At 35.6% G+C, this 16,671-nt stretch overlaps 1 protein-coding gene across 1 annotated transcript in view; it reads left to right on the forward strand.

Moving 5' to 3' along the window:
• The window catches only part of LOC110459506 (plexin domain-containing protein 1-like), a 156,575-nt gene that overhangs the window by 105,237 nt on the left and 34,667 nt on the right, over positions 1-16,671 (forward strand). Inside the window, exons 6-8 of the mRNA XM_021511802.1 lie at positions 4,968-5,021; positions 5,865-5,929; positions 7,615-7,705. Coding sequence (XP_021367477.1) covers positions 4,968-5,021; positions 5,865-5,929; positions 7,615-7,705 — 210 coding nt within the window. The remainder of the gene's footprint in view (positions 1-4,967; positions 5,022-5,864; positions 5,930-7,614; positions 7,706-16,671) is intronic.

Below are 16,671 nucleotides of genomic sequence, written 5' to 3' on the forward strand. Positions count from 1 at the left end.
ACTACCAGGTACAAAGAAGTACCAAAACATCCTTCTCTTAGGTTCCAAAACTACCAGGTACAAAGAAGTACCAAAACATCCTTCTCTTAGGTTCCAAAACTACCAGGTACAAAGAAGTAGCGAAACATCCTTCTCTTAGGTACCAAATCTACCAGCTACAAAGGAGTACCGAAACATCCTTCTCTTAGATACCAAAACTACCAGCTACAAAGAAATTCTGAAACATCCTTCTCTTAGGTACCAAAACTAACAGCTACAAAGAAGTACCGAAACATCCTTCTCTTAGGTACCAAAACTACTAGGTACAAAGAAGTACCGAAACATCCTTCTCTTAGGTACAAAACTACCAGGTACAAAGAAGTACCGAAACATCCTTTTCTTAGGTACCAAATCTATCAGCTACAAGAATGACATGGATTTTTTCCCATCAACTTTGATTCCATATTAAACACAAAAATCTTTTTCTCTGATGACATAACATTTTGTTTCCAAATTTGTTTAGCGTATGAAGATTTCGTAGGTAAGGTTACAGAAAACAACTTTTTGTCTAATTAACACTCTTTATCTTTTGAATTATCCTTGATTGAGTTTATTGCTATGAGGAAACAGGTTTTCATTAGAATTTAATTTCTTTTTTGAAGGAAATCATCTGATACAAATCTATTTAGTTTCCAAATAATTCTGATTAATTCATATTACCTTCAAGGATAATCTTCTTCTCCGTCTTAAGCTTGTGGGAATTCCAGATTTGTTTTATTATTTTGAAATTGTTTTTAAACCGTTTTAAAACAGTCGTTATGTCGTTGTCAAAAGAAGTCAAGAAAAATGGGGACAGTTTAAAACAGTTTTTTTTTTATATCTTGCTCCTTAAAGTCTTCTTATTGTCCAAAGAAATGGAGATGGTTTGATGTTCTTCTTAGATCTTTTTACGCGGAACGGCGACATTCTGGTCGGTCTGCGATTGTCCTTGTGGGGCGTGCCCTTTATCACCGGCTCCAAGCCACATGCAGCCAGGCTACAGTATCACTCTCTCTGTAATTGGTTTAATACAGAGAATTAGATGAGAACATATCAAGTTCAAGGATGCAAATTGATTAAAGATAAACAAGACAGAACTGGAGTATGTGTTTGTGGTTAGCAGCATCACAACACACGGCATGTGGGGGCTCAAGTTCACTCAACATTACTGTGATTTCCATTTAACAATGCAATTTAACAAATAAAAATTCTTTAAATCTCTGTGCCCCTAATGATATTGGCTGGTCTGCGTGGCTAAGAGCCAATTCTTTTCCATAGTGTATTACCAAGTCATTAACGCTGGTCTGTACACAGTTGTGACTGTATATGGTCTACTTCGTTCTAAGAAATTATTTTATTTGTAAAATGAAATGTGTGAATCTCAGAAAAATAGCTTGTTATAAGGGAGGTCATCAAGGCTGTTAAGATTTGCTGGTACCTGCATGCGTTAATTTCTTATTATTCCAGAAAAGTAAAAAAAAAATCTAAAGCTCCAGAATGCAGTAAAACTATTCAAGTACCCATATGCACAGCTTTGTGATCTCAGGAAGAAACATCTTATTCTGATGAATATTAAAAAGTTGCATACAATTCTAGACTGAAAGGATATAGGACTAGTTAGTCAGGCTGCGACTAAGCCAAAGTCACACCGTCACACAACCAAGGTCATCCTGTCACACAACCAAGGTCATCCTGTCACACAACCAAGGTCAAACTGTCACACAACCAAGGTCATCCTGTCACAAAACCAAAGTCATCCTGTCAAACAACCAAGGTCATCCTGTCACACAACTAAGGTCATCCTGTAACACAACCAAGGTCAAACTGTCACACAACCAAGGTCATCCTGTCACAAAACCAAAGTCATCCTGTCACACAACCAAGGTCATCCTGTCACACAACTAAGGTCATCCTGTAACACAACCAAGGTCAAACTGTTACAAAACCAAGGTCATCCTGTCACAAAACCAAAGTCATCCTGTCACACAACCAAGGTCATCCTGTCACACAACCAAGGTCAAACTGTCACACAACCAAGGTCATACTGTCACACAACCAAGGTCAAACTGTTACAAAACCAAGGTCAAACTGTTACAAAACCAAGGTCATCCTGTCACAAAACCAAAGCCAACTGTTACAAAACCAAGGTCATTCTGTCACAAAATCAAGTTCAAACTGTCACAAAACCAAAGTCAAACTGTCACAGTCACAAAACCAAAGTCAAACTGTCACAAAACCAGGGTCAAACTGTCACTAAACCAAAGTCAAACTGTCACAAAACCAAGGTCAAGACCAAGATATGGTAGATGGAAGGGTCTTAAGGTGCTTTACCAAAATTGTGAATTTCATGACCCTTGGGTCTCATGTTTACCCCTGGGGAGGGGGAAACTTTCCTATAGTTTATATAGGGAAATCACATTTTGGACCAACATTTGTTTAATTTCCATTGGAAGTTATTCAATTGGGGTTAGCATTATCAGTATTTGATAGCATTTTGATGGTATATGCACATATCAGCCCTGACTGACCCCCCGGGCTGTTGGGTGGGGCCAAAAAGGGTTGAATTGACTGAAATTTCAAAAATCTTCTTCTCAAAGACCCAGATATGGTAGAATCAAACACTCTTCATAGATGGAAGGGTCTTAAGGTTTATAACCCTAGGGTCTCACGTTTACACCCTGGGGAAGGAGGGGGGGGGGGGGCATTATTTATTATGGTTTATAATGGCAAATGATACTTTGAGTATTACATGTTAATAACTTGATTGGAATTATAGCCTTGAGTTGACAGTTTGATACTTTGAAAATTTTGAGCCAGCCCCACCCCCAGGGGCTGTAGGGTGGGGCTCAAAGGAGTCAGTGTGCTAAAGTTTATTCATTCTCCTTGTTTAGAATCAGAGGTGCTAGTTTCAAATACTTTTTAGTCTTAAATCTGTATGCTAGATATTGAATAAGGTGGGTTTATTGGTTTTGTCACTTTGAATAATATTTCTGTACATGTTAAAAACAAAATCAACTCGCTGTATAAATATATCAGGTGACCGTTAAGGCCCATGGGCCTCTTGTTAATCTTTATCAGAATAAGATGTTTCTTCCTGAGATCACAAAGCTGTGCATATTGGTACTTGAATAGTTTTACTGCATTCTGGAGCTTTACAATTTTGTTTTACTTTTCTGGAATAACAAGAAATTAACGCATGCGGGTACCAGCAAATCTCATCAGTCTTGATCCTCGCTTATAACAAGCTATTCTTCTGAGATTCACACATTTTATTTTACAAATAAAATAACTTCTCAGAATGAAATAGACAATAAACAGACATGCTACCTCACAGTCAAGGTCATGCTACCTCACAGTCAAGGCCACATACCTCACATTCGAAGTCATGCTACCTCAAAGTCAAGGTCATGCTACCTCACAGTCAAGGTCATGCTACCTCACAGTCAAGGTCATGCTACCTCAAAGTCAAGGTCACGCTTTCTCACATTTGTTGTGATGCAGCCTCACAGTCAAGGTCATGGTATCCCACAGTCAAGGTCATGGTATCCCACAGTCAACGTCATTGTATCCCACAGTCAAGGTCATGGTATCCCACAGTCAAGGTCATGCTACCTCACAGTCAAGGTCATGGTATCCCACAGCCAACCATGTTAGATTTATTCATTATGATATGTTTTCATTTCTATGCAACAAAAGTTATTCTCCTTTGTAAAAGAATAATTGGTTGTCATTACAATACTGTTTCATCGGTTCCATCCCATTGGGGATTTATGAGCTGTTTTTTGATCAGCTGAAGAAGGTCAGTTGGGTTTTAAACTGAGTATAATGTTAGATATACAACATTACAAAATATAGATCAGATGACCTGGGAAGATTAATATGTGTAAACAACAGTGTTTCTGATGTGTAGAATGGTCAGTAATGGTCATTCCAGTATCTGTTCCAACATAAATTTGATCAGTTAGAGAGATATATCATCTGTTGTGTCATGAAAGATTAATTTTCCTGTTAATTTGCAAGGAAACTAATTTCGTAAAAGCTATTGATAATCACTCTCAATATTGAAACAACATCCTCTAAATTGTGAATTAATGTATTCATGAATAAAAGATATGAGTGAAGTGATAAACGGAACCTGAAGTAATTTGATGAAAGATTGGAACATTTAAAAGATGAAGGAGCGGCATGTTGCCATGACAACCGTCATAGATCTACTGTTAGACTACATGCCAAACATGTGGCAGTTTTATTCTTATTATAACCCTGTTAATGAAAAATCAATAAACACTAAACAGATGTTATTCCTGCTAAATATTGTAGTCCTGCTTCTTTTGCATTCTGCCAAGCTGTGTTAGGAACTGTAACTAAAATTCTGTTAAGTAAAGATCTTTAAAGGTCAGTTATAAAACTGAAAAAAGGTTAATATTCAACAACTACCTTTTTACGAGAACATTATCTTCTTAATCTCAATTTTTCATGGAGGTATGAAAATAAAACTAAATCATTGAGCCATCAAATGATGATTGATTTCCTTAACATGTTCTTATAAATGTGTTTTTTGAAGCATGTAGACACATGACGGAATACAAAGTTTGCAGAAATTTGATTTAAAGAAAAAAATAAAACACTCTCCGAGAAAGTTAATTGTATTCAGCAAGAATAATGTAAAAGGTTTCTGTGCTAAAATGAAGCTTTACCAAGTTTGTACGTTTGAATCAAATATTCTGTATTGAACTTAAAGTGTCAGCAAGATGCATTAGTATTGTGATGGCTTGACTTTAGAAATTGGAAAGTCTTTTGCTAATTGGTGTCATTTCAACATTATTTTTTCTGTATAATTACATTATTGTCATCTTTGAAAATATTTGACAAACAAAGTGACATATAATGATCATGTTATATAATATAAATATACTTTTATGTACTTAATGAATTTCTCTATTTTCCAGAGGACATGTTTATCGTGGAATGGAGTGATATATACCTACAGGACCAGAACCACAGTAAGTGTTAGGAACCAAAACTACCCAAAGTACCTCTCAGAGATGGACCATGCTGATGACAGTGTACTGATTGAGTAACTTCGGCACAGTATTTTAGTGAGGTAGCACTTTGATGTCGCTGTTGGGTGCCTTTAGCATGCAAATTCATTTGCACTACAAAGTCATCATCAGATCCATGCTATCATAAGAAGGCAATGAACGATTGATGTTACCCTACCAGTCTCATCTGACAATGAACAATTGATGTTACCCGACCAATCTCATCTGACAATGAACAATTGATGTTACCCTACCAATCTCATCTGACAATGAACAATTGATGTTACCCTACCAATCTCATCTGACAATGAACAATTGATGTTACCCTATCAGTCTCATCTGACAATGAACAATTGATGCCAATATATAGCATAGTAACATAAGAACTGGACCTCAAGATGTCTGTTTCTATATGCAGTTGACAAAGCAGACAGGGGCTGACAATAATAGTTATATCATACATATACATTATTATACTAAATACATAAATACGCTATTTGTCATAAAATTACCTTTGAGATAGACAGGTTCCTGCAGATTGTATATTTCAGTGACCTAATGCTGGGGAACAGTATTTCTTGGCTCCCCTACTTTTTCTTCTGCTCAGCAACAAATCGTTTATTTCACCAATTACCATATATCATGTACTTGTACAAACTTAAGTTTTCACACTATTCAACCCTAACCATTCATTTCTATGACCTATTTACTAATTGATCTAGTAGCAAATGTGCTGGCACGAAGTTCTGTATAATTGCTATTCGTCTCACCATGTATCCAAATAGTATTATTTTGTTGTTTCAGCGAATCCATTTGTATTCCAAACACAGCTGTATGACAATGGCACAATAAAATTTATATACAAAAAGGTGAGTATCTGGTATTTTTATATACATGTCATTTAAGGTTCCCAGTACCACTGTCATAAGCTGTGTACTATGCATTGACATGACTCTGGTTTTGGTAAATCATTTCTGAAAAGAAAACCTGACCTTGCAGGATTTTTTTTTTTTTTTTTTAGTTTAAAAAAAGCCTAGTAAATAATTTGCAACATTGTTCTGAGTGTCACTCTAACCAATTTAGCTTCCTGGTCAATTGTAGAAGTCCCTGGACCAATCAAAGTACAGTTATACCCAAGATTAAAGGGAGATTACTGTATGTACGAAAAAATACAGTGAAATTCTCTAGTGTTTTACCTGCAGTGGGACAGTTACCCTTAAGTTTGGTAGTTAACAATTTCACTTAAATATTGATAATCAATCAATATCCTTTTTCACGTGATAAAGAAATAATTTAAATGAAAATAATAAGAACTGGCAGTGATCAGATCTTTGACCTTAAAAAAGTAAACTATTATTTCTTTTTTAATGAAGATTTTCTCTTTAACAATAAGAATAGGTTTTAATTTTAACATGAGCTGTTCAGGGACTCGTCCTACCTGGTTATGTAATGAAGTGTGGCTAGGAACCCCCTCCCCCCATTAACGTTCACATGACGTACATGACGAAGTTGGTGGTGGCCTTCGTTGAGGTCTTTCTTCTCTCCCGTCTGATGTATATGACCTTTTATCCACTGGCTCCTTAAATATTTCTTTGGATATAATGCAAAGAGCACAAAAAATCAGAATTAGAAATATGGAAATCTGCTTTTAAGATAAGTGGCTTATTCAGACAGAGATAGGAAGCTAAATGGAAGTGAATACAGCCAAAGAGAACAAAAAAAACAGTGGAAAATGAGAACAAGGGAATGGTGGTAATTATGTATGTTAAAAGGACTCCTAAAGGCAGTAGACTGCCTGATCAGATGTCACACACATCTCAACAGCCATTAAGCCATTGACAAACATCAGATTCTTAATTAAAATCCCAAGAAAGATTAAAATATGTGTAGATAGAGGGCCTTGTGAGAATTGCAACAACATGTCAACGACCCATCTGAAGCACTTGTCACCAGACTGGAGCACCCTAAGGACCTTGACACCATAATGTTCATGGACGTTTTCATTGGGACTTAAAAGCTGTTGAATCTCCGTCTCGAAATTTAGAAATCTTAGGTATCACAAACCATGCTGTTCAGGAAAGCTAGGTGCTATACTGGGTACGATAGAGCTAGGATACTGGTCAGAGAACAGAGAGGAGACGAGGGATCATGGATGATTATATATAATAGAGATGGGTGGGCGTTCTATAACTATCCCTATTTGGAGGGGGATTCCTGATTTGGACCCTAAAAGTGAGCATTTTTAAACAGTAAATCAGCTAAAACAATTCTAATTTTTTAAGACCTGTTGAAACAGGCCAAAAGATGCCCTTTAAAAGTGTTATTTTTTCCCTGAATGTGTACATTCCACATTTTATTTATGGTTTTTTAAGCAAGCGTATTGTCCCCTATGGAAATTTCAAAATGTTACCAAGTATGACATTAATAAGAGCGGATTTATATTTCAAAAATAAAATAAAAAAACAGATCTATCCTAGTTTTGAAAAAAAACTTAAATCAAGCTATACGTTGTCTTCAACTTGTACAGTATTTCCCATCCGTTGTTTGTTGACAGCTCCCCCTGGCTATCGCGGAGATCAACAGATCGAGCCATCCAGTCAAAATTGGTCTCTCAGACGCTTACTACATTGACTCATCCGTCAACGGTAAGTGGTTATAAAGTGGTACCCAGGGTTGGAGTATATTTTACTTAGGAAACAGTGCAGGAAATTGACTTTAACTACTGGTGTTGGAACGATCTTCCCTCTAGAACTTTTGTTTTTGTTTTGTTTTCCAATGTCTTTTGAAGATGGGTTCCTAAGGAAGTGTATGTAGGAGAGAAAACTCCAGGGTAAATTCCAGGGGACGATTCCAATGCTATTGGTTATGTAATATTGATTCAAACGGTTGGCAAATTTCACACTAGGAAAGAGACTTTTTGATAAGATTTCATTGGGAGTATATATATACATTGTATGTCTAATTAGATGTAAAAGAGGAATTCTCTAAATGTAAATTAAACAGAAAGGGCTAAATATAGTTTAAATTGGATCTTAAAGGAAAAATAAATGGATTTTCTCTCTCACTTCCCCAAGTTTATTTCTGGATTTCGAGATGCTATATCTTCATTGTAACGTGATTCTCTTCTGTCGTCTCTCCGTGGTAATAAATTGTATGTATGTCTTGATCACCAAAAGGCTTCATCGTAAATCGTGTGATTGTATTTGAGATCAACATTAGCTTGTCCTTATACGCCTTCATCAGATGTGTGCGACTCTCTACACGACTCTCTACGCGACTCTCTACCCGTTTTTACAGAAAGTTGTTGACATGGTGTTTATTACAAGAGTACCTAATTGTTACCATGGGAACAGAAAATAAGTTTTATAGGCATCATTACTAGAATCTTAAAGCAAGCCCTGTCAACCCTGTGATCAACAATGGAATCTTCCTGGAATCTGTTTTGGGACTCTACATGTTTGACTTATAGCGGGATGTAGGTTCAATCACATCGCTATCAACTAAGCACTAATATCGTGTTGGCTTTGATTAGAGGTGGTGAAATATCAAGTGAAGGAATTATTCAGAAATGAAATCTAAATGGAGTTTCAGGTCTTCCATTACAAAATATTTCCGCGTTTTTTTATTGATCTATTTTACATTTTGTATTGTGACATTCCTCAAGGTTAGATATCTCCACGCAATATCATGCCATATAAATTTTAGAATTTTTATAGCTAGTGCTTTCTGAGTCTATTAAACTATGCCTTGCATTGATTTTCAATCACAAATGATGGAGCTTTGTCTAATTGGTGCTGGTTCTGCTACTTTTATCAGATTTCAGAAATATATCACCTTTAAAAGCCCGGGGCTGTAAATGCCATCAGATTTCTAGTATAAAGGAAGATGGTGGTCTGTAAATAAAGATCGGGTTTAAAGGGTCCTACATAACTGATGTCAATATTTCATAGTTTGATGATGAGATATCAGATATGCAGAACTTTACTTTAAATTGCAAGGTTTTGTTCAGATGCTATAGATTTTAATCAAACTTGCATATTGAAAACAAATTAATATAAAAAGACGGATCATCTGTTAATGTCATATTCTACTTAATATCAATGTTTTCATCTGGCAAATAAGTGATATTAAGCAGAATTCAGTGGTACTATCTTGTACCTCTGAGAAACAACTACCAACCATAACCTGGTGAAGATCTTGCTGTCTTGTTCGGTACCATTTTATGATCTTTGACACCATATTTCATCTGCCAATGTACAGAAAGTTTAATTCTGCAATATTTGAGTTCAAATTTTATTTGTTTTAAGACTGATGTTCATTTAGTTAAGTCTGATCATACAACCACCTGTATTAAGAAACCATCTGTGTTAAGACAACGTTTAATATTTTAATGGTGATTTCTTTGTGACCTGAACCTGTATTAAATGACCACCTGTGTTAAGAGGACAATATTTTGAGTTCCTCGTGTTGGTCTGTTTAATACAGGTTTGAATGTATCATTTGGGATTGGAGTGTAAGAAGACTGGGATTTAGGAGCCCCAAAGATGTATATATATATACAGTTAAAGGTTAATTTACATAGACATGTGTTACAAAATGTTCTTGTTTACAGAATAATCAAGGTTTAGTTTAGGCTGATTATATAGAGATCTGATACAATACATATAAGAGACAAGTATAAATTGTAGAAATTTCTCCCGTCCCAGCAGTGCTATTTAGCATTTGTTTATATGTCTAAGACTCATTTTCCTATCGAAATCAATTTTTTACGCAATTTTAAACTGTCACCATCTGTCATTATAGGTTATTAAAAACAGCCTCATTCGTGTTTAATGCGATATTTTAATGGACAGAAGGATAAAGTGTCACAGTTTATTTTCCATGTCTGTTATAATTAATAGTTTGATACATTGTAGGAAATTTAATGTTTGTCCTTGACAAATTTTGTTATATACTGTAATAGATTTGAGGTAATTTCATACTTTGTGTTGAGAAGGAAATTGGCTACATTCCCTACTGAGGTAGGAAATGTCAGACATAACATCATTCTGACTCCAAAGGTTGATTACTAGGTAATCGGAACTCTACTGTAGACTCGTTCCTGGCCGATTTCAATGATGAAATCCTCCAGAACAGTATACGTCGCTCACCATCCCTCTCATCACCGATATAGACCAACACAAAATGGCTCTCGTTGGCTACTGGGACAGGCTAGATATTAACCTAAATAATATTATTGATCTGCAAAGGGAAGTGGTCCTGGTAGGGGATATAAATCAAGACATGTTACATCTAAATCCAGACTCACATCTACATAGAATTTTGTTGAAATATGGGTTAGAAAACACTGTTACTGAACCTACCAGGATTCACTTCCCAGATCTCAACATCACTTGACACTATACTAACGAGCAAGTTAACTTTATTAAAAATACAATAGTACCTCTTCCCGCTAGTAGTGATCACTGTCCAGTTAGCACTGATCTGAAATTTAAAACTTAAAAGAAACATGCATATAAAAAGACTTTATTGTACTTCAATAACACTGACTTTGACGGGGCAAATGAGTATCTTAAGTCCATTGACTGGAATCTTTTATTACAAGGTGATATTGAAAATATGAACTCTCTTTTAACTGATAAAATCCTAACTGCTATCGACCTATTCGTGCCACATACAACAGTAACAATAAGACCTAATGATAAAATTTGGATGACTAAAGGTATCAGACTCAAAATTAGACAAAGAAATCGCCAGCATTCCAAAGCTAAGCTACATAATACTCCAGCTTTTTGGGCAAAATTTAGATCTATTCGGAATGAAGTTATATCCTTAGTCCGGGAAGCTAAAGAAAAATATTTATCTAAACTTCAATCTTCTTTAATTGATAAAACCATACCCCCCGGAAAATGGTGGCGTATTGCAAAATCGGTTATGAATCTCAAAAACAAAAAACGAAAATGACTCTCCATTGATTATCAACGGCGAACTGAAAATCCACCCCATAGATAAAGCGGAATATTTTAACGATGATTTCACTTCGATTTCCGCAACTGAAAAGAATGCTGACGATTTACCTCCTGACTGCCCCCGACCCCAACATAACTTTTCAACAATAGACATAACCGAACAGGACATTGTTGATCAGCTCGATCTACTCAATACTAATAAACCTTCAGGCCCTGACAGCATCCCTCCAAAATTCCTAAAAGGGGTTTCCCAATCTCTTGTGAAACCACTCTATCTCTTATTCAACAAATCTATTTCTACCGGAAAGCTACCAAATAGATGGAAAAATGCTCATGTTACCCCAATTTATAAGGGCAAGGGAGATAAAAGTGATCCATCCAACTATAGACCAATATCTGTTACCCCTATATTTAGCAAGCTATTTGAAAAAAATGTGTTTAAGTATATGTTCAATTAGCTCTCAAGATAAAACATTATTTCTAAGAATCAGTCAGGCTTTTTACCTAAGGATTCCACAGTGTATCAACTATTAATTATATACGATGAAATTGTAAAACATTTAGACAAAGGCAAAGAGGCCAGAATGATTTTCTGTGATATTAGCAAAAACCTTTGAGATAGTTTGGCATGACGGTCTAATTCATAAACTAAAAAAATATGGTATATGTAATAATATGTTAGAATGGTTGACATCATACCTTCATGATAGGCAACAGAGAGTGGTCATAGATGGGTATAAGTCTAATTGGAAAACATTACAGGCAGGGGTACCTCAAGGTTCAGTCCTTGGTCCTTTTTTGTTTTTACTATATATATTAATGATATTGGTGATGAATTGGCCTCAAACTTCAAACTATTTGCTGATGATACCTCCTTATATGGTCTCATTGAGGGAGACAGGCAAGAATGTGCTAATATATTAAATGATGATCTAAGGAAAATTTCAATCTCAGCTAGAAAATTGGGAATTATCTTTAATCCAGATAAAACTGTAGCCCTGCTCTTCTCGAGGCGGGTTGACTCTGTGACACTGCATCCTAACCTATATTTTGATGAATCATCAATTATTAATGTTCCTAATCATAAACACCTAGGTTTGTTTTTCAACAGCAAGGCTAATTGGTCTAACCACATAAACTTTATATACGAAAAAGGCTATAAAATAATCAATATACTTAGAATGTTGAAATACAAAATTGATAGAAAGTCACTCGAAACTATATATATCACATTTATACGTCCAATTCTGGAATATGCAAATATTATATGGGCAAACTGCACGCAGAATGAATGCAGTGTCTTGGAGTCTATCCAACTAGAAGCAGCACATATTATTTCAGGGTTAAGACGTGGAACAAGTCATGCTATCTTATATAGAGAATCTGGTTTTATAACACTTAATAGAAGAAGACATTTGCATCAAAATATTACTTTTTATAAAATATATAATAGGAAATGTCCCTCTCATGTCTATGATATAATTCAACCGTACATTAATGATAATACTGACAATTATCATCTTCGCCACAATAGAATTTTTGACGTTCCTATACCAAGAACTCAATTATATAATGCCAGTTTTTTCCCGAAACTGAGGTCTGAATGGAATAATCCAACTTGCCTGTATCCCACAATGACATCCATTGGATCTATAAAAAGAGATTTTTTACACTCAGATGAAATGGATTCTCAACCCCAATGTACTGCTATTTTTAAATACAATGGTGATCGAAAATTTAATATTACCTTTTGTCAACTTAGAAACTGTGCCAGTAACCTGAATTCATATATTTGAATCTCACCTAATTGATACCCCTGCCTGCTTATGTAGTTCTCCTGTTGAGGATTGTGATCACTTCTTCTTCCATTGTACTCTGTATACTAATCAAAGGCAAATTCTCCTAAATTCCATTTCTGCTCTTAATGACATTATTCCATTAAATACTCAAACTTTTCTTTATGGATGTCGAAGACTCGATACCAATATGAATATAAGTATCTTGGAGATGGTCCAGAGATTCGTTAAAGATACAAGACGCTTTTACTAGATTACACTTACTTGTTTATTAGCTCACCTGGCCCGAAGGGCCAAGTGAGCTTATGGCATGGTGCGGCGTCCCCCGTCCCGCGGCCGTCCGGCCAGCGTCAACTTTTTACTTTAAACAACTTCTTCTCAGTAACCAAAAGGGCTACCAAGTTTGTTCAAATAAATGACCTTCATCAATTTTCAAGGTCACAGGGGTCAAATATGTTAAAATCTTTAAACAACTTCTGAATAACAAAGAGGCCTAGGATGATGATATTTGGCCAGTAACATGCTTGGATGAAGGGCTTCCAAGTTTGTTCAAATAAATGACCTTGCCTTATACTCAAGGTCACAGGGGTCAAATATGTAAAAATCTTTTGAACAACTTCTTCTGAATAACCGAGAGGCCTAGAGTGATGAAATTTGGCCAGTAACATGCTGGGATGAAGGGCTACCAAGTTTGTTAAAAATAATGACCTTGACCCACTTTCAAGGTCACAGGGGTCAAATATGTTTAAAACCTTTAAACAACTTTTTCTGAATAACCGAGAGTCCTAGTGTGATGATATTTGGGCAGTAATATGCTGGGATAAAGGGCTAGGAAGTTTGTTCAAATAAATGACCTTGACTTATATTCAAGGTCACAGAGGGCAAAAATGTTTTAAATATTTAAACAACTTCTTCTGAATAACCAATAGGCCTAGGGTGATAATATTTGGCTAGTAGCATGCTGGGATGAAGGGCTATAAAGTTTGTTCAAATGAATGACCTTCATCTTTTTTCAAGGTCAAATATGTTCTAAACCTTTAAACAACTTCTTCTGAATAACCAATAGGCCTAGGATAATGCCAGTAACATGCTGGGATGAAGGACTACCAAGTTCAAATGAATGACCTTGACATATATATTTTAAGATCACAGGGGTCAAATATGTTTAAAACCATTGAATGACTTCTTCTTAACTCTTTGTATGCTGCATTACTTTTCATAGTAAACAATGCTCCCACTGAATTAATTTGAAGATATTTAATTAAAAGTATTTCAATTTTAAAACCTACTTTATTGGCATTTCTGTAGCTCATACGTATTCAAAACCTATATGTTTTAGGAACCTTGTATAAAGACCTATCTAATTAACCTTAGACATTTTTTGAAAAGTTCCTATAATTACCTGTACAGGTGAGGGACAGGTAAAGTATTTGATAATTAATATAATTTCTTTGTTATTCCCTTTAATTTTCATTAAAATGCAGTACATGTTGACATTTGAAGACAAATAACTCTTATTCTGATATCATACTAAATAACTATGACATTACCTGCTCATTTACAGCTTATAAATGCCCAGGTAAGACAGGTGAACTCAAAGTAAAACGTTCAGTGTCTTGTCCATTGATAATAGCTCATCGTTTGTTCATATTTTTTAAATAAAGACATTCACACACTTTCATATCATATTGATGTTTATTTGATATTAGTTCTATCAGTCATTTTATATACATATAACCATGCAGGTGTGTTAATTACAGGTAACAGTAAGTCAATGCTACGCGTTTTTGAGTCCGATTATGATTCTGTGCTGTCATTTTGGTCACAAAAACTTGGGTCTCTATTAAAGAATCTGTTGTCAATAATTATAAAGAAAAGATTTCTCAATAATTCCAATGAAAATTGTCAGGCAAAATAATTATTCGAGTTCCGAGGCTGACATGTCGGTCCCGAATTGACGTGGTCCCGACAAGATATGTCAAATATAAACAAAGATTGATACGGGCAAATTGATTCTGATTTATGCCGCGATTAGCCTTACATTGGTAAAAAAATACTGTCTGTTTCAATAACTTTATTTGAAAACAATTTGTCATACATGAAGAGTTAGAAATATTCCAAAGGCAATGCGCATGCATCATTATGATTATCGATGTTCACTTTCAAACCTGCGTTGCCGATAATGTCGGAATCGGGTTGTTGTCAATTCTGTACCGTCTCTATCTCGCGGCTAGATCCCGCACAATATCATCGTCATTGTACAAATAAATCATATCGAATGAAGGATAATCATTTAACTCCAATGCTACTATATATCCCACTTCAATACCGTCGAAAATGGCTTCACTACCTAAATCCCCGAAGCATTTGTTCAAAAAAAAAATGTTGGTCCGCCATTTTCTGACGAAGTACTTTCGTTTTATGAATAGCCTTTAATGTGACCTTTGCTAACCTTGTAACTGACTAATCAACGCACAGAAATGATATGATGTGTATATAGAATCCCCCTGACAAGTGATTTGATTGGTTCACGGTTGATAGCTATTAATACGATGACATTGAACAAAGGGGTTTTCCAAAACGAGTAATCTCGTTTCCTGTGTCTCGAAGCAAAATGTCCAGCAAGATTTTTTTCGTTTCCCGCACGGAAATCTACTCCTCCTCCGATTGCCCTTATTTAAGGCCCTGGTTTAATCAGCTCATTTATTGATGGTCTCTTTTAATCAGTAAATAGCAACAGCTAAAGCTAGACTTTAAAAAATGAAAGGGGATACTTTAAGTCTAGAAGGAATCCTATTGAAAATCTTTCTGTGAGATGGTATTAATTTGATGGCTTCTTACAGAGATTGATTGAAGGGATGTCACAAGCAAAGCCGTGATACGATGACAATCTGGTAGGAGTCTCGGCTGTCATAGAAATGTACAGGAAATCCAGGTTCAGCTGAACTCTGATGAGCCGGATGATCAGTAGACCTTTGATATATATACAGGAACATGCTTTCTGTGACAGGCATGCCAGTGTGGTCTAATGAGTACAATTATCTGACCTGGTGTTACACTGAATATCTAAGCCGAAACCAAAGAAATACATATCTTCAATAAGATTCATCAGTTTGGAAATATGTGATATCAAAGTTTTACTTTCTACACAAACAATGTATGTATTAAACATATATGTTGCAACGTTTCAAGACGGACTGGTCTCTTTGTCAAGCTGTGACTGAGTGAGTCTTGCGACACATTTAATACGTACAATGTTTGTGTAGAAAGTAAAACTTAAATATCAAAGAAATATATGTATAGTTAAAAAATGTGAGTCAAAATTTTGAGAATTAAGACTGATATCTGATTTATAGGATGACAGGATCAATGGGGTAGACTATACTCCATTTCTATCTCTGGGTCAAAGGAAAACACAATGGTGACCTGTGTAACCTCAGGGTCAAAGGTCATATTCTGATGACCTTGACCTTTGATGAAATGTCCAAGGGTATTTTGCAGCACTGCATGTTAGGAGAATGCCAAGCTGACGGTTGACATGTTTATCTCCCGCAAATGGTACTTTGATCTGGATGAGTTTGAGACTCGTAACGTATTGATTAGTATGAATTCATATTTTACCAATTTTTCTCCTTCATGTTCTTGATGTTTTGTTATTGAAAGGCAATAATTTGGAAATAGGAAAAAAACTCACCATTTAGAGTACATAGTTTACCTTTTCACCACTGTAGACCACAATACAGTGGCGGATCCAGAGGTTTTTTTTGGGCTTCAGGACCCCCCCGAGCCTGATAGAAGAAAAATCATGTATTTTCACTGTTTTCCTCAATTTTCCCCCCTTGGAAC

This window comes from Mizuhopecten yessoensis, unplaced genomic scaffold, assembly GCF_002113885.1.
Source record: "Mizuhopecten yessoensis strain PY_sf001 unplaced genomic scaffold, ASM211388v2 scaffold1313, whole genome shotgun sequence".
In the NCBI taxonomy this organism is placed as follows: Eukaryota; Metazoa; Mollusca; class Bivalvia; order Pectinida; family Pectinidae; genus Mizuhopecten; species Mizuhopecten yessoensis.